This window comes from Natrix helvetica (assembly GCF_964273705.1).
Source record: "Natrix helvetica genome assembly, chromosome: 7".
In the NCBI taxonomy this organism is placed as follows: Eukaryota; Metazoa; Chordata; class Lepidosauria; order Squamata; family Natricidae; genus Natrix; species Natrix helvetica.
This window is the reverse complement of record NC_138558.1, coordinates 17825634-17853158: the sequence shown is the minus strand read 5'-3', so window position 1 is coordinate 17853158 and position 27525 is coordinate 17825634. Positions and strand designations below refer to the sequence as shown.

General features: G+C 39.1%; 1 protein-coding gene across 4 annotated transcripts in view; it reads right to left on the bottom strand.

Moving 5' to 3' along the window:
• Window positions 1-26681, bottom strand: part of SMARCAD1 (SNF2 related chromatin remodeling ATPase with DExD box 1) — a 42365-nt gene extending 15684 nt beyond the window's left edge. The window contains exons 1-10 of one of the 4 annotated variants that reach the window (XM_081960467.1): window positions 26663-26681; window positions 19099-19426; window positions 15954-16125; window positions 14331-14508; window positions 13682-13745; window positions 11905-11996; window positions 9462-9545; window positions 8935-9019; window positions 6338-6726; window positions 195-397 (exon numbers count right to left, since the gene is read on the bottom strand). In XM_081960467.1, coding sequence (XP_081816593.1) covers window positions 195-397; window positions 6338-6726; window positions 8935-9019; window positions 9462-9545; window positions 11905-11996; window positions 13682-13745; window positions 14331-14508; window positions 15954-16125; window positions 19099-19339 — 1508 coding nt within the window. In that variant the 5' untranslated portion in view covers window positions 19340-19426; window positions 26663-26681. Of the gene's footprint in view, window positions 1-194; window positions 398-5699; window positions 6113-6337; window positions 6727-8934; window positions 9020-9461; window positions 9546-11904; window positions 11997-13681; window positions 13746-14330; window positions 14509-15953; window positions 16126-19098; window positions 19427-26163; window positions 26304-26355; window positions 26513-26662 lie in introns of those variants that run through there. The other 3 variants (XM_081960465.1, XM_081960466.1, XM_081960468.1) reach the window with 3 other exon arrangements.
• Window positions 26682-27525: the final 844 nt, after the last annotated feature.

The window sequence follows — 27525 nt, the reverse complement described above, 5'->3', positions numbered from 1 at the left end:
TTTGTGCAAGCGGCAGTCACATCCATGAAACCAGCACACACACACACACACACTGCCAATCCGCAAAGCCAGAAGGGTTGGGGACCACTATACTAGAATGTGAATTTCTCTGCTCTTAATCTAGCACCAAACTATATCACACTCTTTCTTTTCTGTTTATGTTGTTGTGTTTTTTAATAAGCAAACTTGCTAACCTTGGATTTAGGATGGATGGCTGGGCAATGTTCCATCCACCACCTCCCTCTCCAGTTATTTTTGTTACTTGTTTGGTCAGTTTATTTGAGATCTCTTCACATTTGTTCATAAGTCTTAGCACAACATCTCTTTCTCTTAGTAGTGTTTTGCAATTCCAAATAATATCTTCCGACAAGCCATTAGTCCTACACATTTTTGTGAACTGAGAGAGAGGGAGGGAGGGAGGGAGAGAGGGAAAGAGGGAGAGAGAGAGAAGAGTGGTGGAAGTCACTAGGTTTAAATACAAAATCAAAATAAATTGAACATAGAGAATCCATCCGTTTTATTCCTCAGACTTTTTGGTTTTCCTATTTTTTTCTCAATACATTTTCATTTTTTTATTGAAAATATTAAAATACAAACTACAAAAAGGAAAATAAAAGTTCAAAAACCAAGCAAAACTGGACAAAACTTAATTAACTTAATTATTACAATAATTTAATGAATTATTGTCTTATTCATTCAATATTGGAGTAGCATACGATCACAATTTTTTGGCCTGCCCATAGTAACACATATTAAGTAATTAATATTATTGTGCATTTTTAGAATGAATTCATGGACACCATGAACCCAAAATAGGATTTTTCAAACTGCTTTAGCACACAGTATAAAAACTGTAAAATCCTGTTGCAACAAAAGAGGGCGCTATTAATATGGAGCTGAAAATTTGTTAGAATCTTTATATCAATACTTAATTTATTTGATGTGCTTTTATTTATTAGCTGGTCCAAACCAAAGCTAACAAAGTGATTTTTTTAAATAAATCAAAAATAAAGAGCTGCAAAGCATTCATAGGACTTATTTGGGAACTGCTGAGGCTATATCCATGGCTTGCAGTGATAAATTAATTTGGCAAAAGGTTGCTGTATACAAACCATTATTTCTAAAAAGAGAAAGAACAGCTAAAGTCTGCTTTAAAGTTTTCAAAGCTATTCACCACCCACCTGGAAAAGATGGAATGTCCTTTTAAAGTCAAGATAATCAACCTGGACAATACCTGTCAAAACTCTATCTGCAATGTTATGATTGCCTCCAGCACTAATAAATAATCTCTGTGCTTGTTTAAACAGGGAAATAACTTGCTATATACAACAGAATGCAAAGTAAAATTTATTTTCCTAATCCTAAAGCTATAAAGATCTTTTGTTGAATCAAATGGTTGTAAATCAGTTAAAAAATAGCATCTATTCTCTGCTTCTAAAGGAGGTAATCTCCTTCACAGTATGCAGACTAAATAGGCGTCCTTTTATTTTTATCTTGGTATTGTACAGATTCATAATAAGAACACAAGTTAAATGCATCTTACAGAAACATCAAGAATTTATAAAAAGTCCATCTGTTTCCAACATCATGGTTGGAAATAAATCTGATGCTACAGTAGTTTGCAGCATGCCTGTTTCCTATTTTTAAAAATTAAAACATTTGAACATTTGATTAAAAATCAGATAGAACAGGAAGCTTGTAAGGTCCTATGGAAAATTTAGGGAAGCATACTTTCTTCTAATCTTGAAGCTTGTTTAAAAATTAAAACCGATTAATATTAATTCTAATTCAGCAGTAATGTTATGGTAGGGAACAAGAGCAATAGCAACAATGGGAATGCCAAAGCTAAGGAATTATAGCAAAGAACCTTATTTTATGGACTGTTGTAGCAAAATAACAGAACAATTGGATTTACACCATTTAATCTTGTAAAATATTAATTATTTAAATTATACCAGCAATATTCATTAAGTAACCTATTTTATGAAATGCATATCATCTCTTCCTTAGAAAGTTGTGGCTTTTATTTGGCAATTCTGATGAACTCTCTTAAATTGTTACGAAATATGCTTGAATTTAAGTAGGACTGAACCTCTAAAAGTGAATTTATCTTACCTGTAAAAATAGTTTAATAGGTTAATTAACATTTTCAATAATTATTTTAAGTGCCGGAAGGCCAGATTGATGTTGTGAAGACTTGCAATTTTTAAATATTACACTTTAAGTGAAACCATCTGTTTAAAAAACCACCCAGTTTGTTTCACGTTGCATTATCTCCATCTGTTTCCAAGTCTTGAGTAAAAACAACACCTTTAGCCACTCTCCAAAATAAATCTTATGAATTATTGAAGCATTCATCTTGTACAAATTTAAGTCAGATTAAACAAAGTCCACTTCTTAAGTAGGCACACAACCCAAGTCAAAACTATGCATTCCAACCTTCCTCTGACTACAATGAAAGTGGAACTATATTGGTAAATAAAAGTTTCCATATAGAAGCACTTGAAGATACAAGAGAGTCAGTTTCTGAGATTTCATCTAGTGCAATATAACAATATAGATAATCAACTGATTGGACAGTAGAGTCCTAAATTGGAAACTGAACATTTATACATATATCCAAAGGTTGTATTCTAGTTACCTAAAGGATCAGATTTATTTATCCCTTCAGAGCACTGGTTCTCAACCTTTGGGTCGGGACCCCTTTGGGGGTCAAACGACCCTTTCACGGGGGTCGCTTAAGACCATCGGAAAACACATAGTTTTGAAAAAATACGGAAAACATAAAATAATTTTATGGTTGGGGGTCACCACAACATGAGGAACTGTATTAAAGGGTTGCGGCATTAAGAAGGTTGAGACCCACTGCTTTAGAGCATGCCTGCCAAACTGGTGGCCCGCGGGCCGGATGCGTTACATGCAGGCCACACCAACTTCAGCTCTGCAAAGGCAAAAAACCCACCATGATACGTCTCATGACGCGATCGAGTTTGGCACCGGTGGTTTAGATATACCTAAGTAGCCTTATTTTTAGGTTGGGCCAGGAAAATTTTTAAGTCCAATTTCTTCAATCAACTATCTTTCTAAAAGACTTGTTACATAGACTACTTTGATTCAACCACTCAATCAGCCCTTTAAAAATTATTTCAAGTTGCTTTTTCATTTCTAGTTCTATTGACCTTTTAATAACATATTATCTTAACCTATAGTTTCTTAACCTATTATTTTTTTAAGACAATGTTTATTTTGTTATGAAATATTTTGTTAGATATTGTTTTAAATTATATTAAGTAAAACAATATCAATGCCTATAAAAGCCAACACAGTTCTTGGTTGCATTAACAGAAGAACAGAATTAGGGGACTGTTGGCTAAAAGATATAAAGAATGGTTGTAGGAATTGGATATGTCTAGTTTAATGAAAATAAGAACTAAGAGTGACATGATAGCAGTGTTCCAATATCTAAGGGGCTGCCACAAAGAAGAGGGGACCAACCTATTCTCCAAAGTACCAGAAGGCAAAACAAGAAGCAATGGATGGAAATTAATCAAGGACAGAACCAATCTAGAACTAAGGAGAAATTTCCAATTAATCAGTGGAGTGATTTATCTCCATAAGTTGTGGTTGGTTCAACATGTAAGGTTTTTAAGAAGAGCTTGGGTAACCATTTGTCTGAAATGGTATAGGGCAGCAATGGCGAACCTTTTTTGGCTCGCGTGCCATAAGTGGGGGGAGCGCAGGGGGGGGGGCGTGCGTGGGCATGCCGCACCCATAATGCAATGTGTGACACACACCCCGCATGCATGTGCGCATGACAGGCGCTCCCCCCCCCCATTTTTTTGCATGCTTTTTTTTGTCCTCCCCAGGCTCCAGAGGCTTTATAGGAGCCTGGGGAGGGCGAAAAATGGCTTTTAAAAAGGCTGAACTCAGCTTGCCAGCGTGCTGGCCAGCTGACAGGGCAAGCCTTGCGTGCTTTGACAAATGGCTGCGTGTGCCACCTGTGGACGCGTGCCCCAGGTTCACCATCCCGGGTATAGGGTTTCTTGCCCGAGTTAGGGGTTGGATTAGAAGATCTCCAAGGTCCCTTCCACCTCTGTATCTGTTATTCTGGTGTAATGGACATACATATTCATCATGGCATTACTTTTCAAGATAAGAAATGCTTTGCTATGTGCAAGATAGGAATATGATATACTATAAAAGGTATTAAAATACGAGGTAGGAAAAATAACAATGTACTTTTCACCATTCACCTCACCACTCCAAACATCTCTTATTACCCCCACATCCTCCAATTCCATATGCTACTTGACATGTTGTGTTTTGTTCTTGTTACCACATATCTATTTTTGAGATATGGATCTCATCAACTCCATTCAAACTTTAACTCAATGGAGTTATCTATTACAAATGGCACCCATTTTGGTCTAAAACATATATTAATATCCATTCCAAACTTTAAAAAATGATTAATCTATTCATTACTTGAATATTACTATTATTGAAATAATTGACCAATTGCAATAATTAATACAGAAGCTTTATAAAAATGTATTTTCCACATCCAAAACTAACCTACAATAACCGTTCACTAACCTATACAATTCAAATTCTTGCTGTGCCATAAACTCACTGTGACTCTTTTATTAGATTTTAAAAAAATATTGCAAGCAGTTATGCGTGATGGCTGAACAATTGATAAATTAAATTTAAATTATTCAAATTTTAAAAGCACATATAAAATTAATTATGAACCATCAAATTCACATCAGCTCTTAGACTTCACATTTGAAATTAAAGTTGTTTTAACGTCTTTGTTGAAAAGAAACTGGAATATTTTCATTTTTTATTTATATTTCGTTTCAAAGTATGAACCCCCCCTCCCCCAAACACTGCCTTAATGCATAGTAACAAAAAATACTGGACAGCTGAATAGTCTGCTGTCAGCATTTTTAGAAGTTATTTCTTCTTGAAAAGTCCCAAGTATATAATTTGCTGAATTTCATTAATATTAGAGCATGTTGTTACAAAAGCTAAGTAAATATTTTGGTACTGACAAATGAATCCTTTATGAAAGAGGTTTGAATTAAAACAGGCCTACACAATTTAATTCTGTGGAACTATTTCAAAGAATGGCAGCCCTTTAGCAATTATTATTGCAAAGAAGCTGTTTAGACAAAACTCAACATGTTTCTAAAGGACAGATGTTCTGTTCAAAGTATAAGACTTCAGGCAAAACAACTTCACAGGCAGGACTGCTGTAAAGATATCTGCATGTATTTTCCATGTATGCACTTTAAAATATGCAAGAAATTGTATTTTTTTCCATTTAAAAACCTGATCCAAACAATTTATGCTTAAAATGCCTAATTCGGAACAATGCAGCATGTATAGAGGTAGGGTTTAAAAAGTGCTTAAATGCTGTGGTCTCAACTCCTAGAAATAATGTTTTAAGGAACAAACATCAGAAGTATTAGATAAAGTATCTTACTTCCAATCATTTATCTAAAACAATGACAAATAAAACTCACAGGGACAAAATCCCACAATTTTTCCTTTGAGAAATTAACGAACAAACCCAATCACAAAGTCACACCTCTAAAAACTAAATATTGTTTATTTTGGTGGAACGGCATGAAATAAAGTTACTGAAAACATTTTTTTTTCATTATGTTTGCAACAGCATAAAAAGTACTCACCAACAGGAATTCTTTCTTTCTTTCATTTTCCATGTCAAGACTTCGAATTTGTTTTTGAAGGTTAAAAAAACACCTTTATAGTACTCAAGAAAATTACCAAAATTGCTTAATACTAAGATTTAAAAAAAGTCAGTGATGAGTTAAAATGAAGGAATCAAAAGAAATAACAGAAGTTTCTTCATCAACTGCTTAACACAACTTATTATCCTGGCATCTCAATCATGGAGAAACTCTGCAAGTTGGTTACCGATTCTCTGAGGAAAGTTGCAGTTTAAAAAAATTGCCACGTTCTTCATTTCTGTTTGGTTTTTCAAGGACAGGAGATCAGAAAACCCTAGCAAACAGCAGCTTCACAAATGAAAGCTCCAAATTCTTCTTCTGCAGTAAAGTGAACCAAGTTTCCGAGCTCAAGAATTAATGACAGTGTTGCCAGCCAATCAGCTTCTATTTTTCAAGAAAATCATCCCTTAATGCATTCAAAGTGAGGTCATCTGACACTGCTTGAAATGCTACTGGCTTAGAAGAAGCAAAGTGTTTTAGCTTGGTTAGCTAAAGCGACACATGTATGCCTTCTTAGTAGGAAGACATCCCATGAATATATTCTATGCTGTTTAAAAAAAATAAGAATACAGACTTACCAAGGTTTCCCAGTTATTAAAGGGACGGAGCTCCATTATTCTTTGAGCCTTTTTCTGAGAACACTGTGGAATCAAAGTGAGTTCACCAAGAGAAGCGTGTTGAAGAAAACTAAGAATTTTAGCTCGATAACCGTCTTCCATCACTTCGTCGCCACTGCTATAGTCCTCATCAAGGGAGCTACCGGCTTCCGAAGCAGATTCGTATTGCACCTCCTGGGAGTCCTTTTTAGTACTCCAAATTTTCTTCTTCTTTTTCTTTCTCATGAAGCCATTCTCAGAAGTTTTGGATGATTTCTCTTTCGGCTTTGTATTGGTATCTTTCGTGTGGTGAGCGGCATTATTAACCGAGACGCTCTTTCCGTTTGAAACTTCACTCTTTGAAGGTGCATCTGTAGATATAATGTAAAAGGATGGAGACAATTTGAAAAGCGAGGACAATAGCAAAGCCCACTGAATCTAGCAGGAGTCCACAAAAGCATCATGAAGTTGCTTCTGTTCAAATTTAATAACTTTTTAAGACTCAGTGCAGCTGAGGCATGAAGCAAAAAGACATGAATAGCCTTGGGGGTGTGTGGCTTGCAGAGTGCTCCTGGGGAAGTGGGGGGGGGAGCAAAACGAGCAAAAAATTGGGCCGTTTTTTGCGAAAATTGGCTATTTTTTTGTCAAACAAATTGCATGCATAGCCTTATGGAGGCTTATAGAATGCTCCTGGGGGCTGGGGGAATAAAATTGAGCACGGCCCCGTTTTCACTCATTTCTGCCCTCCCCAGCCTCCAGGAGCTACCTAAAAGCCTCCATAAGGGTATGCACGGCCATTTTGGTGAAGGGGGCGGAGCTTCGGGAGGCAAACAATGCTGTATTCGGTGTATAAGACACACCCTGATTTTCAGCCTCTTTTTAGAGGAAAGAGTTTCCAGGCATAAAAACTCAGTTTCTTCTTGAAAAGGCCTCCTCAGTTAAATATGAGTCACAAATGTCTACTTTTAAAGTGGGGGGGGGGGATCTTCAACTCCACAGCCTTTGGGGGACTCACAAAGCATTATTTCATTTGCCATACTTTTTACCATCTATACGAAGCTGTGAAGCCCTTTCATATGCATTCTATCATTATGGTGAAAATATTTATCTTTCTTCATTATCATATTCAAGCAAAGCTTTGCAGCTGTCATTCCAGTGCCTGGAGTCAGTATTGGGCTATAGAATAAACATAAGTTGAATTCAGAAAGCTGGAGAACATAGGTGGTCCTCATATCTAGGAATCAGATGAATATTCTCTTCTAGATAACTTACCACATTTCTGAAAATGCATATTAAGTACATATCTTCTCAATTAAGGCCTCACTGAACTTGAGAAGAACCCCCTGAGATAAGAAAGAGTTCAAAATATATGTCTGTGGTAAAGGTTCCCCTTGCACATATGTACTAGTCGTTCCCAACTCTAGGGGGCGGTGCTCATCTCCATTTTAAAGCCGAAGAGCCAGCGCTGTCCCAAGACATCTCCGTGGTCATGTGGCCGGCATGACTAAACGCCAAAGGCGCACGGAACGCTGTTACCTTCCTACCAAAGGTGGCTCCTATTTTTCTATTTGCATTTTTACATGCTTTTGATCTGCTAGGTTGGCAGAAGCTGGGACAAGTAACGGGAGCTCACTTGGTTACGCGGTGCTAGGGATTCGAACCGCCGAACTGCCAACCTTTCTGAACAACAAGCTCAGCGTCTTAGCCACTGAGCCACCGCGTCCCACTAGAATATATGTATAGTATGCAATATTGGCGAATAGCTGTAGCTTGGGTGTAGGATGAGGGTAAAGGTTTGTTCTCTGAGCTTGTGTGTTGGTTTCCAAACGTTTCATTACCAGGCTAGGTGACATCTCCAGCGGAATGTAGGGGATGCCAGTGTCCTTATAAGGGCCCTTATAAGCAGAAGAACACTGACACTGACATTCCCTACACTCTGCTGAAGATGTTACCTAGCCTGGTAACGAAACGTTTGGAAACCAACCCACAAGCTCTCTTCAACTGGAGGAGAATATATTAAAGTGATAAAAGAGCAATATACTTGCTTACAAGCTTACTTCAAGATGCCGGAGCTTACCTTTAAAGTCCTAACTGGCTTGGGACACAGTACCTAAAATACCAATTCTTCTTACTCTAAGTCACTCGTGTTTAAAGATTATCAGAACATGCATTGCCACCAATTCTTTTAGCTCATTCTTTGTAAGAATGAGACAGAGAGCTTCTTCCATAATGACACTCAGTCTCACTTAACAACACCATGTCATGAAATGGTGCTGATTCTCTTATTTTAAATCTGATTAAAACTTGCATGAGGATTTTCCTTTCTTCATTTGTTAGGTGTGTATTTTTACTATGATGTCTTATATTTTCATCGCATTCCTGTAAATTTCTTTTGCTTCTTTTATGTTAAGTCCTGCTTCACTAAATTAAACAAAATCCGTACAGAATGATTTTGAAACCTCTTTCAAACCTTTTATTAGAAGCAGAGTATGGATCTCTCTGAATATGTGGGCAATAAGAAAGATGCATGCTTACTCAGTTAATGATATATATACTAATTAAAGTAAAAGTATCTTTACCCTCTTGATCTTCCATAAATGCTTTTAAAGAATCCAAAGCTTCTTGATATATCCAGTTATGTTCCTGAAGTACATCTCTCAGTTCCTAATTCACAAAATAAATAAATCCTGCATGATCACAGGATTAATAAACCATATAAAACACATACAGAGACCTTGCTATCAAAACTGCACATATGTATATAATCTCATCTAAAAAGCAGTTCAAGAAAGAATCCCGGTATTGAGAACTACAATGTACAGCTTGCTAAATCCACAAGAGTCTTGATATTTTATCTAATAATTAAGGCCGAGATGCTATAGCAGTACAGAAGAAGTCTCAATTTTAGTGAAAATTTCAATCCTTCAGCCTTTATGTCAGACTGAAAACTTGGTTAGGGGGGGGGGGGGGGTTGGAATATTCCTATTTACAGTTTAAAGTGCTCCAAGCTCCTAAAGGTATATGGGACAGATATGCAATCTTTGGTGGTGCTACATATCTATTTCTAATACTGGCCTAAAACATATACTGTCAAGTAAAACCATACCTCTTTATCTAAACTTGGAAATTCTTTGTGCAATTTGCTTACTAGATGCTCATGCTTTTCCCCCTCGTTTTCAGGATCTTGCAACTATGGTTGGGGAAAAAAAAGATCAATTTTAGTTTGCAATTCAGCTCTACCATTTAAATACATGTACATTAATTAAAACAATCCTAAAATATATATTATACAAATACATCATAACTTAATGGGGGGGGGGGAAATCAGTGACCAGAAAACCCATTTAGGTAAACTAGCACTGCTTAATGGTTGGATCAATACAGTGGGACCTCCGATCCCAAATGGCTCAGACGACGAACAATTCAGGTGCCGACCGAATGCTAAATGCTTCACTCACGTCACAAACACATCCTCCGGTGTCGAATAAACACAGCTGCAGTGATTTTGCCTGCCTCAGCGATTTCCCCTTCCGTGCCATTTTTTGTGTGCGCACACATGCGCAGTTTGTCTTGCTTCTGGTCACAACCACAAATCGGGTGCTGACTGAAGTCCTGGAAGGGATTGCGGTCGGCACCCGAGGTCCCACTGTACATTATGTTTCATAAAATTAAACTAAGCATTTCAGATACTACGGTGAAATTTTGAAATTCAATATTCTCTCACAAGAGAGAGTGAGAATCAGAGATAGACAGACAGACATCTGTAACTATACACAAAAGCTGTAGCTTAATCAGAGTTAAGACTGTATATATTTTTCTCTCTCTACTTTCCACTAATTCAGTAAACAAAGATTTTAATCAAAGACAGGTGTAGGTAGTCTAGTGACAGACTGATATGCAATCTTTAGTGGCGCTACGTAACTCTAGGGTCCCAGGACTTTTGGAACCCTTCAGAAAACTCCCAAAGTTGATGTCAAATTATATTTTAGAATGTAACAGGATAAAATTCTAAAATAGGGCCAGAGTAATCATATTACTTCCAGTTATTTAATTAAATTAATTTTAATTCAGTTTTTTGTCCTGGCTCCACCTATTGCTTTATCCAGCCATTGTATTCCATGGCTATCAAATACAGACCATGGTACACAGAAATTGTGCAATCAGGCCCAAGGCAATGTTTAGCATTTAATGGCATAATCCAAGTGGCTACATCGCCATTAACTGAAGACATGATATACCGTATTTTTCAGAGCATAAGACGCACCGGAGTATAAGACGCACCCAGGTTTTGAAGAGGCAATTTTTTTAAAAAAAGTAGGTAGGTAGATAGAGGAATAGAGAGGGAGAGAAAGAGAGAGAAATGCAGTAGATAAGTAGTGAGAGAGAGAGAGAGTAGTTAGGTAGATAAAAGGATAGAGAGAGAAAGAGAGAAATATATAGAGAGAAATACAGTAGGTAGGTAGGTAGGGAAAGATAGAGAGTGTGTAGGTAGGTAGGTAGAGGGATAGAGAGAGAAGTAGAGAGAGATAGAGAGAAATACAGCAGATAGGGAGAGAGAGAGAGTAGGTAGGTTGGTAGGTAGAGGGATAGAGAGAAAAATAGAGAGAAATACAGTAGATAGGTAGGGGGAGAGAGAGTGAGTAGGTAAATAGGTAGATAGAGGGGTGGGAGAGAGAGAAATAAAGTGAGTAGGGAGAGAGAGAGAGAGAGTAGGTAGGTAGGTAGATGTTTCCAGGTGTTGGAGAAGGAAATCGCTGACCTATAGCACCTAAAACTTTGTTTCTGCTGGCACAGCACTTGATCAATGTAATTCTCCTCAATCCCTCTAACTAAACAGCTTCCTGAAAGGAAAAAAAAAGTTTTTGCACTCTGCAAACCTCCCCCAAATGGCCCATTTATCGTGAAAACGGGCCCATTTTCTTTTTAAAAAAGGCATGAATAGCCGGGGGGGGGGGGGGGGGCTTGCAGAGTGCACCTGGGGAATTGGGGAGGTGGGCAAAATGAGCAAAGAAATAGTCCGTTTTTCGTGAAAATGGGCCCTTTTTTGTCAAAAAAAAAGCATGCATAGCCTTATGGAGGCTTATAGAATGCTCCTGGGGGCTGGAGGAACAAAACTGAGCAAAAAACGGCCCGTTTTCCACTCATTTCTGCCCTCCCCAGCCTCCAGGAGCTATCTGAAAGCCTCTATAAGGGTATGCACGGCCATTTTGGTGAAGGGGGCGTGGCTTCGGGAGGCAAAAAATGCTGTATTCGGTGTATAAGACACACCCTGATTTTCAGCCTCCTTTTAGAGGAAAAAAGGTGTGTCTTATACTCCGAAAAATACAGTAGATGAAAAATGTATTTAGGAGTACAGGAAGCAGAGCAAGATCTTTATATATTAAGCCGGTATCATCAACAAAGACTACTGGGTCCGAAAGAAGAATTTTTCCACTTCTTGAAAAAAGTTATCAAATATTTAGTGAAGTTTGTGATCTTCTGCTTTTGCTACCGAGTTCCACACTTAGCTTAGGTTTTGGTATTTATTGAAAATATGACCAAATGCTCACAGGTTCAAGTCTTTTCTTTTTTGCACTTTGGTCATCTTTATCTTCAGAATCATTCATCACACCATCTTCAAGCTTTCTCTTTCGAGAGCCTCCTTTTATAAGTAAAAAAAGTACATTAAATTAATATTTGAAAAGGACTTTCGGTCTAATATCTACAGTATGTGATTATGGTTATTTGTATTATTTCAGGAACAGTAAAATACTATAATAAAATTATGTTGGGCCGTCTTATTTAAAAACATAAACTAAACTCACAATCATAATTCTCTCTTTAAAATAGTACTGTAGAACGATTAAGATTAGCCTCCCACCTACATGTTTTGAAACACTTATTTCTTATACAAGTTCCAGACAGTATTTTAGTATTGTTTATGCACATGCAATATACAGTTTACTTTACAGTGTGAAAGATGTATATCATTTAATGGCAAATCTATTGCCATTATTGCAACAAACACAACTTTTTGTCTTCTCTGCTCACAAACTACAATTCAGATGAGTGTGTGAGCTCAGTAGCTTCAATATATATCAGTGTCTATTTATTAACACGTACATCATCTTGATTTTGTGGTGGTGATCCTAACCCATAAGTTACAATTATAATTTTATAAATTCTAAGGTGTATAAACATGTTTGCTCAAATTCAGTTGCAGTCCAATATGCAGTAAAAACATTAGGCTGCTTCATTCACTTGAACACCATTTGGCATTGACAAAATCACCATTAGTCAATTGCAAACTACAGCTTTACTTGGAATAGCTCACATCCTGCAATGATACAGGCAATATTATTAAACAGTATCTGCATATCCCTAGTCTTTGGGAAAGACATGGTAAGTAGATAAAAATGCCACATGTTATTTGTCGCAGACTGTGTGATCAATTGTGACACAAATTCTAAATCTGTTAATATGATAATTAACATGGGAAATATTACATGGCAATAGTAGCATTAGTTCAAATTAATCACACGAATTAATTACATTTATTTTACATTGTTTCATTTTCACAATGTAATCAACTGTCGCCTTTCAGAAGAAATGATTAATTTCTCCCTCTTCGACAAACAGGTGTTCAATAATTGAACTTAAAACTAGGCCATTGTTTACAGACTTGTTTATTCTTCCCTGATTCTTTGTACACACATATACGTACTGTAGTGTCTTTGTCAGTTACTATAAAAAAGATCTGAAATTTTACTGTTATGTGAAAACGCTGTTTTAAAAAAAGAAGAAGCTGAGGACAATGGGGAATTAAAGAACCAGATCAAAACAAAACATCTTTGTGAAGTATTTAAACACTGTAAAACTGGAACAGCATTTTGTTTAAAGTGCATCTACAAGGTCTTAATTTAAGCAATTTTAATAGATTTCTGTACATGCCGTATGTTATAAAATATATTTTAGTTTAAGGATAAGTTCATATGCATAAAATGATGGTTTTAATGTTTGTTTTCTGAAAAAAGTTACCTGCACAGTAGGAACTAACCACCTATTTGTGCATATTTAGCAATGAGTGACACTTAGTGACTTCTCATAACTTTGGGAAAAAGAATTTAAGAACATGTGACATTAGGTACGTAACAGAATTGTTGCTATTTTGACTCTCCTTGTATACAAGTTTCAGTATTTTATGTAAGTTTTTTGTTAGCATTTATGTCAGCAAGTCTATATAATATTTGAACAATAATAAATAAGATGGTGGGATGAAATAGTAGTTATATCAAACATGTCAATTACAAAAAAAATCATAAAAATAAATAAAAAATAGCCGTCTACCTTCATCAAACAATTTTAGACCAGCAGCTATAGCTTCATCCATAGTATTTGTTGATTCTATGAGCTACAAGAAGAAGATGAGAAAAAATATTTCTTTTCTAGATTAAAATTATTATTACTTTAAAATTTTGCTATGAAATCCTATGCATTTTTATTCGGAAATGCAATATACAGTATATGTGTGTGAGAGACACAGAGGCTGAATACATCGTTATCCTCTTTCTAATACAGGCAGTCCCCGGCTTACAAACACTCATTTAGTGACTACCTATATTCTGATTAAGGCTGCTGAAATACAGGGAAAGAGAAGACAAGAACTCTTTGAAAGAGATTGATCTTCAGACATTCATGGTATCAGAGGTGGGTTCAGGCAGGCTCTACTGTTGGTTCGCTGGTGCGCGCTGAATGCGCGCATGCGCAATGCAATAGAAATGCTTGTACACGTGTGCAGAAGTGAAAAGCAAGATGGCGGTGCCTATGGTGTTGCCCAGAGAACCAGTGTGGGGGCGTGGCAGGCCTGGGTCGCTGCCGGTTCCAGTGACCCAGGCCCCCAAACCATTACCGGTTCGGCTGAACCGGTCTGAATCGGAAACAACCCACAATTGCAAGTTATGTCTATGGATATTTCCTGATAATTATAATACCGTACCTCTAATAATGCTTGGTCACTTTTTTGTGGGAAAAGTTCTTTTAGTGTTTGGAGTTTACAGTAATTCAGATCCTCCTCTTCCTCCTCTTCCTCTGTGGCATCTGACATTTCAGCTGGACTATTTTTATGGAGAGATTGTGATGATTCATTCTCACTTTCGTCATCAGAAGGTTCAGAACTAAATGTGGACATAAAATATTATGATAATTTTTACTGTAGAATTAAAAAATACATCACAAAACACACAAACAGACATTAGGAAACAGTGGTTAGACATTAGAATGATAATAGTAAATTTCCTGGAAATCAAAAATTATAGACCTATTAAAAAATCTTACTAAAACAGGAAAAAAATATTTTCTTTAATCTAGAAGATTTTTTTGCATTTTTTTTACATGATGTAGTAAGTGTTGTTTTTTTTTTAGCTCCTAGGATTTTAGGTCCCCAACCCCCGGGCCACAGCCCATTCTGGGGCGTGGCCTGTTCGGAACAGGCCACCCAAAAGCACTCATACACGAAGCTCCATTTGGGTGGGTGCTCACATGTGAAACTCCATTTTGGAATGTTTTATTCTACTTAATTATTGTTTTCTGATTTCATTTCTGATTCTGATTTCTGATTCAGTATGGCATGTTCAACCTAACTCTTTAGAAAAACAAGCAAAAAATAAAACGGTAAATATTCAAGACCAATATATCAGAAAGGCATATTGGGAAGAACATTCAAACTTAAATGAGAGAAACGTGTCTGGAAATATCTGATATGGATTAATTATAGTATTTGACATAATGTATCTTATCATATTAGCATCTCCTTGACCACTTTCACAATGTTACTAATTGAAAGCAACCTTATGGTGAATCTCTGTATTTTATTCAGAACCATATCCATTAAGTTGACTAAAATTCATGGTTTACCACCTTATTATGTTTATGCTGAAAATCTTATATCATAGGAAATGTGATATCCCCGTCGGAGCCTGAATCTGCGGGGTAAGACAAGCTGGAACTGGAGCCGACAGAGATTGAGGGGGCAGCTTCATTGGCTTCGGAGGAAAGTGGGAAGCAGTAGGGTCAGTCAGGCCAGGGCTTTTCAGGATTAGGACGGCTTGTAGACAGGGAAGAACCAAGGCTGGATGACCAAGAGAGGCTAAGCAGTGAACATGAGAGACAGAGCTCAGGCAATGAGCAAGGACCACTCCATCCTGATCCGTGAGCACGGAGAGTGAAGGCAAGAACAGCACAGACTGAGCCGGCTAATTGGGAGGAGAGTGCTCCGCTGCTCTTCATAAAGCACACCTGGGGACTGAGACTTAAGGAGACTCTGTATGCTCCCTTGCTTGCTGGATTCTTCAACTTGCTGGATTTATAATGCTGTGCAGCCGTGGTGTTTACAGTGTTGGGTTGGATTATTTACAGCCAGAGGTTGCAATATATCTGTCATCATTTTGCTCTGGGACTTGCCAGAAATGTGGGAGTGTTTGGAGAAATTTGAAGCAATTTGAACTGCCAGCTTCAAGTGTTATCTTTGTGCCATGCCCACAGGAACATCAATCCTGAGGATTCCAGATTGATTTTTAATTTTAAACTAAGCAATTAATCTGAAAGAAGTTATAAAGCTTACATTATAATAACATCCCTTCGAGAAACCGAGGATTGCTTTTTATTTTTGCATGTCCCTCGTACTTCTTCATCTTCACTCTCAGATGACAATTCAATGACATCTTTCTTATATTTAAAATACTTTGATTGCACTGTCCTCTTAGCTTCAGGAGTTTCTGGGATACTGGAGTCATCTTTGGAAGCAGAACAAACGATACAAAATATACATTATTCGCAAACAGAATTAAAATGCTTTTTGTAACCAAGATGTATTTCGTGATACAATATTAAATAAAAAATTGTTCATAACTCTGAATTCTTAACTCAGAGAATTCTTAACTGATGGCAGAGACAAATGTGAATACACACATAAAGTGGCATATTTGATATGCCCCCCGCCCGAAGCATAGTGAAAATTTTACAAGCTGTAATAGTAACATATGGCTAGAAAGATGTACTGATATAGCAAGATGGAAATAAAGAAAAAACTTGCAACTTGAATTGCATTGGACTCAATAAAACATAGCTTACATATAAATGCTCTGTTTGATAATAGTTCCAATTAAATATGTACTTTCCCAAAATTTTCTGATTTATATAACTATCACCAAGTCTGAGTTCAAGAATATTTTATTCTCAAGTTTAGAATATGTGCACCAAAGTACTCAATAAATTCAGAATGGATTAGAAACAGATATCTCATTGAACAAGAGCAAAAATATGTTTTAAAGATTAACAACATTTATACACAAAACTAATTGTTTTATGATTTTGTAATGTAATCTATGAGGCCAAGGAAATGGAATTTTTTTTAAAAAAAATCAATATACACAACAAGCTCTATTTAGAAGAGACTGAATGCCACTTAATTGGCAACATCGCCTACTAACAAAATAATCTTCTAATAAAAACTTCATCTTACCTGAATTGAGACTTATCTAATATTTAGGTTACTTACCATATTTTTGGACTATAAGACGCACCTAGCTTTTGGGGAGGAAAACAAGAAAAAAAAAATCTGCCTCTGCTTCCCAGCAATTTGCCTTCTTGCAGCAAACAGTCCGGTCAGCTTCAGCACAGCCTGATTTATCATCAGCAAGTGATTGGCAGTTGGACCTGCCTCCTGAAATACCGCCTATCAGCTGTTCCAGGCTGCGTGGATCACCACTGCCTATCGCCGCCTCTGCAAGCCCCATTTTTGCTCATTTCTAGCCCGTTCCAGGCGGTGGGGATTGCCACCACCGCCTATCCCTGCCTCCTGGAACGGGCCAAAAACAGGTCATGTGGAGGCCAAAAATGAGGTGCGCGGAGGTGGCAATAGGCAGCAGCAGCGATGGGCAGCAACTGCGGTAATCCTGTGGCCTGAAACAGCTGATAGGTGGTATTCTGGAAAGCAGATCCAACCGCCAATCAGCTGCTGGTGCTAAATCAAGCTGTGCTGAGGCTGATGAGGCTGTTTGCTGCAAGACGGCAAACTGCTGGGAGGCAGAAGCTGAAGGGTGAGGGCTAGCGGGTGGGTGGGGCTTTGGCAACATTCGCTCTAGAACAGGGGTGTCCAAACTTGGGAACTTTAAGACTTGTGGACTTCAACTCCCAGAATTCCCCAGCCAGAGCTGGCTGGTGAATTCTGGGAGTTGAAGTCCACAAGTCTTAAAGTTCCCAAGTTTGGACACCCCTGCTCTAGAAGATGCACAGACATTTCCACACACTTTTGGGGGTGGGGTGCATCTTATACATCGAAAAATACAGTATATACAGTACAACCATTCATAAGGAATTAACTAGCAGACATGTTAAATAATTTATATTATTTATATCACAGGTTACATTGAACATGTTCTGATATCAGAGAAAGGCAATCTGATGTCCATCAGTCATTTTGCACTAACTTTTCCTATCAGTCTGGCACAGAAAGATGGAACTGTGGAAATTTTAGTTCCACATATCTGGAGACTCTAAATGACACAAAGCATATAAAACAAAGCTGGGCCTATTCTTAATCTAACTGTAATGTCAGAACTGTATGTGGTTCTAACTGTATTAGTTTAAGAAAGTGCTTATCAATATAAGCTAGTTTTTCTCATACTTGAGATTTGTCAATGGACTTAAAGGCAGAGCTAAAGTTCCCAAAAACAACATAGAACTGATTTGTATGCGTATCGATGTATTTCTCAATAAGGACCTTTAAAGTTCTGTGTGTGGTATTTATATGATGCCTGCTGTATGTGGCTTTTCAGATGCTGATTGGGGTGTGTTGATGGCTATATTTTAAGTCTTTCACTGTTGTTTGCTTGTGCTGCCCAGCCCTCACCTTCTAAGTACTTAATAGGCTGGTTGTAAATCAGCACTCCTGTTGACTGACAAGGGGCCTGTTTCCCAGGTTTCAATCACTTCCCTGGCTGTTTTTGTGCCTGCTCGTCCAACAATCTTAGTAGCTGCAAAATTGAATGTGTGTCCTTGTTCATTGCAGTATAAAGCTACCAATGAGTTTGGGGCTCCACGTCTGACAGCTTGCTTCTGTTTTGCAATCTGATGGTTAGTTTCCTTCTCCTCTGCCCTACATAGTCACAGGGGCAATCCATGCAGAAGATTCGAGAGAAGTTCTTTAAAGATGGGCTCCAGCATGAGTCTGAAGCAGTGGTGGGTTCCGGATTCCGTTCCAACCACTACAGTTGGAACGGTCCCGGTGTCACCTACATGCACGCGCGCAGCGCATGCATGCATCGTGCTTGGCAGTGACGCTTCCCCAAGCCTCCGCGACACTCCAGCTGCTCAGCGGAGCATTGCGCAGCCGCTGTACGCGCCGTGCATGTAAGCGCCAAAAGCTTAAAGCACAGGTAAGATGTGAGGGCGGGCGAGCGGGCCCTCCAGAGCACCATACCGGAACGGTATCCGGTGCTCCGGGCTGGCTCCGGCACGCCCATACCAGGGCATACCGCCTGCAACCCACCACTGGTCTGAAGGCTCAGAAAACAAAACCTCTGGTCCCAGTGACCAACCCAGATTGAATCTTGTAATTTAATAAGTAACTAACTAGTTTTCTAGAAAATACCAGCATTTTTGTTTTGGAGTAATTTATTTTAAAGTGTTCCTTAGAGCAGTAAAGTGATGTTCATAGGATCTTGATTAATTTATAAATTAGGGGGGGGGGGAAACCCAGGGTTTACCGGTTTCTTCAGACACATCAGATGCTGGAGAGGTTGGTCCACTAGTATGATCGTTAACATCTTCTCCACCAACAGTAGTAGCATGATCTTCTGAAGGAGAAGGAATTGTAGAATCCTTCGTTATAGTACTGAAAACAGTGGGCTCTTTCTGATCTTCAGGAGAATCTGAAGACGGAGCATTTTGTCCTTCAACGTTGGCCCTCTTCTCAAAGCGAAAGCGGTCCAGATTAAACAAATTCATGATCTTCGTGCTTCACTTTTGCCAGTTTATAATGTTCAGTTTCAAAATTGCTGGGAATTATAATAGCCCCACATAAATGAAGTGTAACTGGAGAAAAAAAAAAGCAAGTTATTAAGGAAGATAATCAACGATGCAATGTAGTGTAAGGTGTGTATTTTACCAAGCGTCAGCTGTGGTTATCAGTCAGCGCTGCTCTATTGTTGTCTTAATTTTTTCAGACATTTCTTTCCAAACTGTTTTAATGCTGTACATTTTAAGACAAACTCCTGCATTGCAAGATGCTAGCAAAACTCTTAACGTTTACTTAGTCTCTTCATACATTCTAATACATTCCTTAGATGTATTAGATTGGATAATTCTTAATTCTAAGATTAAAGTAATTAGTTAATTATTTATTATTATACTTGTTTAATTATTTAATCAGTAAAATAATTTTAGTGATTTTTATACCATAGGATCCTATTTTTTATAAGACCCTTAAAGCATGAGTCCTGAAAAAGCAGTACAGACGTATTTTAGATAAATATGGAGTTGCCATGAATCAATATTAGCTTTTTTTCCCCACTCCTATTATTCTTGGGTGCACGTCACACTAAGCCAAAATAAAACATCTGTTTGTTGACTAAAGTAGAATTTACTTTGTTAATATATCATACTAGGCCATTAGGCATAATTTATAAACCCTAATCATGATTCCAAAGACCACTCTAAAACAAAAACAAATAAGCCCATCCCCTTGGGCATTTTAACAGACAAAAATATAAGCACAATGCATTTCACTGCAGACATTTAAGATTTCAAACAGGGTAAAACTTAGACAAATATTGTGAAATCTGATATTTGGGTCATTAGATAGCCATTCCACCAATAATCCTGTACATACATACTCATCATATTCCCATACCCAGACAGGAGAATATGATACCCACTGGAATCTGAGAGAAGCTTTTAAAAAAATCTCTACAAGTCTAGAGAAAGCCTTGGCTACTTTTGTGATTCAGAGAGAAAAGTGCATGTTCTTACACATTAGTAAAAAAAAAACCTTCATTTGAAGAATTTGCACAGCTCTTTATCTCAAGCAGTTATTTGGCAGCCAGAACAGACTGGATCATTAAATAGATATAGAATACCATTGTACTATTGGCCTATTGTCTTGATGCAATCCCGGTCTGTTCAGTCAACAATGTTATGGAGCCAAAATATTTACATTGGTCAAAAGGTTTCAGCTTGAGATGCAGACAACACAAACTCATCTTCAACAGCCGGCAACTGTCTTCAACAGTGAAGGAACTTGCAGCCAAGAAGGCTCCACACCCATTTACAGTACTTGGATGATCCTGAGGACACAGATAAACCTCCTAGTGACCTCAAGGACTCTTTAAAACAGTGTTTCTCAACCTTGGCGACTTGAAGTCCTATGGACTTCAAGTCGCCAAGGTTGAGAAACACTGCTCTAAAAGAATGCAAATGTTCAGCTATCTGCAAGGAATATAAATCCTTCCATTCACCACCACCCAGTCAGAAGCTTCTTGAATGAGAAACAAAACGTCTTAAAAAATAAACACCCCCCCCCCCAAGAATGTCCAGTTACCTCCTGAAAAAGCACCTTTGGGACACCAGGACCTGGATGACTGAGAATCTCCACAGGCTTAGTCAAAAGGGTGTCCACATGATATAAAGACAGAAACTAACATTCAGAAACCACTACAGGGAAATTTCCTTATACTGATGGTCCTTGAATTATGACAATTGGGACCAGAATTCCTATTGCTAAGCAAGGCGGTTATTAAATGAGGCACAGTCAATTTTACCACCTTTGTTACCACAATTGTTAAACAAATCACTATAGGTTTTAACCAAATCATGCAGTCATTAAGTGAATCCTGCTTCCCCCATTGATTTTGCTTGTTGCAAGCCAGCTGGGAAAGTTGCAAAGGATCGTTCTAAAGATTTCTAGCCTTCAGAATGATGGTGTTCACTTTTCAACCTTCGTATTGGACATTATCAAAGATCTGACAAAACCATTCATTTGTACCCATAAATCCACAATTAATTTCACCCTTTTCCATCTGTGTAGCAAAGGAGCATATAAGCAAATGTTCTAACTCTGAAAGCTGCTGCCTATAAATAAAATTCAGATCCACTCACAAAGTTTTTATTTTGAAACTCTGACCCAGACTATAAAGGTTGTGGCACAATGTAGTACAATGTCCAAACATTTAAAAAAAACATTTACCTTCTGCATAACACAAAGACGTTTATGGGTTTGTATAAGTTCACTATCTCCCTTCACAAAACTGTTAGTCTCAACACTTGAGGCCCTTTAAATAGAAAAGTTATGTTGCTAATCTGCGTTGCCTACATGGCACTAGGAAGAGCGATGGTGGATATATTATGTTATGGAAATACGTACAAAGAGCTTCCCTTTATAATTTGTATGCCTAGAAAACACCTGGGAATTTGAGGGTGAAGAGTTTCATTTATCCTCTGTCATTCCAGCAATCGTTTTCTTTCATCTTGCTGAGGTTCTGATATGCCAAGAACAGCAGTTTAACAGCATCATTAGCTTTCTTCCTATATTCAAGATCTGCAGTTATAGAACAGGGGTGTCAAACTCACGGCCTTTGGGCCAGATGTGTCACACGCTGGCCACCCCCACCCTCATTTTAGTGAAGGGGGGGAAAGTTGCGATATATCACATGAAGTGTCCTGACAAGTTTGGCATTTCTGTTAGAGAAGCTCTATGCAGAAAAACAAAATGCACAGGCACAGTATATGTGGTACTTCGCTCAATAGTAGTAACTTTGAGAGGGATCTTGGAATCCTAGTGGACAACCATTTAAATATGAGTGTGCAGCAGCTGCCAAAAAAGCCAACACAGTTCTAGGCTGCATAAATAGAGGGATAGAATCAATATCATGTGAAGTGTTAATACCACTTTATAATGCCTTGGTAAGGCCACACTTGGAATACTGCATTCAGTTTTGGTCACCACGATGTAGAAAATATGTGGAGACTCTAGAAAGAGTGCAGAGAAGAGCAATAAAGAAGATTAGGGGACTGGAGACTAAAACATATGAAGAACGGTTGCAGAAACTGGGTATGTTTAGCTTAAGAGAAAGAAGGACTAGGGGAGACATCATAGCAGTGTTCCAATATTTCAGGGGTTTCCACAAAGAAGAGGGAGTCAAGCTATTCTCCAAAGTACCTGAGGGTAAAACAAGAAGCAATGGGTGGAAATTAATCCAGGAGAGAAGCAACTTAGAACTGAGGAGAAATTTCCTGAGAGTTAGAACAATTAATCAGTGGAACAACTTGCCTCCAGAGGTTGTGAATGCTCCAACACTGGAAGATTTTAAGAAGAGGTTGGATAGCCATTTGTCTGAAGTGGTGTAGGGTTTCCTGCCTAAGCAGGGGGTTGGACTAGAAGACCTTCCAAGGTCCCTTCCAACTCTGTTACTCTCCATTCATGTACTTGAAATCTTATTCATTCTCTCAGTATGACTAAACAACTTCAAGGTATTTTTCTATTGTGGTCACTCACTTTTCAATCTAGTGATTCAACCCCCATTCATTCTTGACTCTCTTTACTTGTTTTATCACATTCATTTTAAGAACAGGTAGTCCTCGACTTCCGACCACAATTAAGTCCAACATTTATGTTAAGTGAGTATTGATCCATTTTAAGATACCACAGTTGTTAATTGAATCACTGCACTTGTTAAGTTAGTAACATGGTTCTTAAGTGAATCTGGTTTCCCCTTTGACTCTGTCAAAAGATTGTAAAAGCTGTTGACATGGCCCCAGGACACTGTAACCATCATAACTACGAACCAATTGCCAAGCATCCAAATTTTGATCACGTGACCACAGGGATGCTGGTTGTAAGTGTGAAAATGGTCATAAATCACTTTTTTCAGTGCCATTGTAACTTTGTATGGTCACTAAATGAACTCTTGTAAGTCGAGGACTACCTGTAGTACATCCACACTACATTAGTTACTATTAGTTTATATTTTTCATGACATAATCAATTCTTCGTTATTTTCATATAACGAAGAAGACCAAAGCATTTTAAATTCTTTTAATAAATGTTCATCCCCTGCTACAGACCATAAACTACCTAGAATTTTATTATCAGCATTTGTATTTAAAATTCCTCCCTTTTTCTATTTTCTATTTTCAGGGAACAGTCGACCATGATTCATATACAGTAGTCATTTATTTGCTGTAGATTTTGCCATTAACATTTACTTTATGACATTTTGTTCCATTTTTTCCCGTCTGACACAACTCCCTCAATCTTTGATACATTAATTTGCAGTTCCATATTCCCTTAACATTTTCATAGGCTAACATTTTTTGAAAATAATTATTGCCTCCTAGCCAACACAGCATCCTCTGAATGTACACGCATATTCATGTCTCCAACCACAGACAACCAACTTCACCCCAAGAAAAGGTTTATCTAAAAAATACATATTAAAAAATCAAGGGGCATTGGCCTATCTCAGTGATGCCGAACCTTTTCAGCACCGCATGCCCAAATCAGAACACGCATGCATGCACATGCGCCGGAGTGCCGGAAACCCAAAGACCAGCTGCCTGGTGCACACATGCCTATTTTTTGACTGGTTTTGGGGGCGTTTTGGGGGCTTTTTTCAGGCTGTTTTCAGGCCATTTTCAGGCTGTTTTTTGTTCTTCCGCCAGAGCGCCAAAAACAGCCTAAAATGGTCAAAAACGGCCTGGTTTGGGGGCGTCTTTGGCTGTTTTCATGCTGTTTCCCGGCGCTCCAGCAGCTGGCGCGCGTGCCTACAGAGAGGGCTCTGCGTACCACCTCTGGCACCCATGCCATAGGTTCGCTATCACGGGCCTATCTGCTCTCAATATTGAATCATTGGTTAAGCACTGAATTTATTCTCACATACTTTATTTCTACTATAACAGTCTGCAACCAACCTTCAACTCTGCATGTATATAAAAATACCCCATAATTCAAAACCACTAATTTTTACAAATACAGTCAATGATACATCAAAATATTTCAAATCATCTCTATGACTAAACCAAGACTGAACATACCGTTACGACAGAAAATCAAGATCATTATATTGTATAAATGTAAAGGTAGTCCTCATTTAGTAGTGATCACAAATGGGATCAGCAATTCACGCTGCCAATCCAAGTGGGCACTAAATGAAACTGTCACTGTGTTTAGGATCTTCATTCAGCTTTCCTTTGCTTTACAATCAGTAAAGGTCATAAATGCAAGGACCAGCTGCAAAAGTTTTCATCACCACCTCTAACTCTCTAGATGGGACAGTTGTAAGGAGGACTTCCTATATTCATCAAAAAAGTGGCAACTCCAAATCTCAACCAACACATGCTCTGTCCTACACAACGCTAAGAAAAATCAGAACACCAAATACAAGCCAGGCAGATACAACCTCATAGATGACCCTCACTCTGTCACGGACCTAGGAGTACTCATATCAAACGATTTAAAAGCTAGAGCTCACTGTAACAGCATTGCCAAAAAGGCATTAAGAGTTGTTAACCTAATGTTACAAAGCTTCTCTTCCGGTGAAACCTTTGCTAGACCAAACCTTTGCTAGACCAATTCTCGAATACAGCTCATCTGTCTGGAATCCGCACTGTATATCGGACATTAATACAATTGAGTGAGTCCAGAAGTATTTCACGAGAAGAGTACTCCACTCCTCTGCTTGCAACAGACTATCCCACACCACCAGGCTTGAAATTTTGGGCTTGGACAATGTAGAACTACGCCGCCTTCAGTGTGACCTAAGCGTAGCACATAAAATTATCTACTAAAATGTGCCACCTGTCAATGACTACTTCAGCCTCAACCACAACAATACATGAGCACACAATAGATACAAATTGAAGGTAACCACTCCAGACTTGATTGCAGAAAATACGACTTCAGCAACCGAGTGGTCAATGCCTGGAATGCTCTACCTGACTCTGCTATTACATCTTCAAATCCCCAAAACTTTAACCTTAGACTGTCTAGTGTGGCCCTCAGCCAATTCCTAAGTGGTCTGTAAGGGGCGTGCATAAGCACACCACTGTGCCTACTGTTCCCCATTTCATTCATACTCTTGTTCATTCTTATACCTGTTATCTTGTAAACAATTGACAAATCAAATAAATTAAATACAAGATGCCACAAGGCTTGCATTCCCATCCACGACCACAGATCATTATTTCACTACAGTCAGCAATTCTCTTTTTGTTTTGTCTTTGTTTTTTTAACACATGCCTAATAGCTACAGATTTTTTTTTCTGTGTTAGATAAGCTCGCCTGGTGAAAAGGCGGGATATCTTCCACCCATAACAAGGGCATCTCTCTTCATCAGAAAGGCGCTCCTCCTCCTCCTCCCCCTCCCAAGGCAGATCATTCGTCTTCCTCTCCCTTCTGGCATGATTTTATTTTTCCTTCTGCTCATCATTGATTGGAAACGAGATTCTTACCGCACATCCCTCCTAACAGCAGATTCTTCCCTCCCCCCACATTATTCTCCTCCATCCATACACAGCTCCCCTCGCTCCGATCCAGCAACATTTCTCTCCAGAATCGAGCAGGCCTTAATCGTGCCCCCCCACCTCATCTCGAAGCCCCGCCCTCACAGCTTTTCCTCCCCGCACCTCAATTCCCTATTTTATTCGGGTTCCCCCCCTCCCATCTTCCCTTATCTCTTCCAGCCTCCCCAATCCGCCTTCCCTTGGGGTCGCTTGCCTGCCCCCCCCCCCCAAATCCGGGTTTCCAGCCCACCACGATCATGAGACTCAGGGAGCACCTCGGGCAGCCCATCCATGCCAGCGGCCTGTCTCCTCCGGGCCTGATTTTTTTTTCTCCCCCGTGGCTGAGCCGAGAAAGAGATGGAGACAAAGACGGGAAGGGGGAGGGGAGGAAGGAGAGAGGAAGCCGGGCGGGCCGGCGAGCGAGCATCCTTCCAGCTCAGGCCGGCTGTTTCCCGCGCTTTCCTTACCGCGGACCCACTCCGACCGGGCAGGCAAGGAGCGCCTGCAGAGCGGCGGCGGCACAACGAGCGGCGGGGTGAGAAGCGGGGGCAGAAAGAACCCGGCGGCGGCAGCGATGACGCGACAACAGCGACCGTGATGACGACGGAAGGACGCGCTGAGCACTTTGCCAGGAGCCGGGCGGCCCTGAGTTTTTCAGAAAGCCCGCTACTTTCAAAACGACGCCTAGTGATGACCTCATAGGTGTGGTTCCCTCCCCTCCGCCGCCCGCTCCTTCTGCCCAGCATCCCGTTGGTCCAGGTTTCTTTTTTTCACCTCAGCAGCCGAGGAGGTTTTTTTCTTTACATGGAATGATGAGGATGATGTCCAAGCGCGGGGAACGGCCGAAACGCAATGGAGTGCGCAGGCGCAGTTTTCCTCGAGAAGCGATTGAAAGTACTTCATCAGCTTTCTTGTGTACAGTTATGAATAGAATAGAGTAGAACAGCATAACAAAGTTGGAAGGGACCTTGGAGGTCTTCTAGTCCAACCCCCTGCCTAGGCAGGGAACCCTATACCATTTCAGACAAATGGCTATCCAACATCTTCTTAAAGACTTCCAGTGTTGGGGCATTCACAACTTCTGGAGGCAAGCTGTTCCACTGATTAATTGTTCTAACTGTCAGGAAATTTCTCCTCAGTTCTAAGTTGCTTCTCTCCTTGATTAGTTTCCACCCATTGCTTCTTGTTCTACCCTCAGGTGCCTTGGAGAATAGTTTGACTCCCTCTTCTTTGTGGCAACCCCTGAGATATTGGAACACTGCTATCATGTCTCCCCTAGTCCTTCTTTTCATTAAAGTAGACATACAGTATTTTTCAGAGTATAAGACGCACCGGAGTAAAAGACGCACCAAGGTTTTGAAGAGGCAATTTTTTAAAAAAAAATGTAAGTGGATAAATAGAGGGATAGAGAGGGAGAGAAAGAGAGAGAAATACAGTAGGTAGGTAGGGAGAGAGAGAGTTTGTGTAGGTAGGTAGGTAAGAGGGATAGAGAGAGAAATAGGGAGGGAGAGAAATACAATAGATAGGTAGGGGGAGAGAGAGTAGGTAGGTTGGTAGGTAGAGTGATAGAGAGAGAGAGAAATAGAGATAGAAATACAATAGGTAGGTAGGGAGTGTGACGTGTGTGTGTGTGTGTG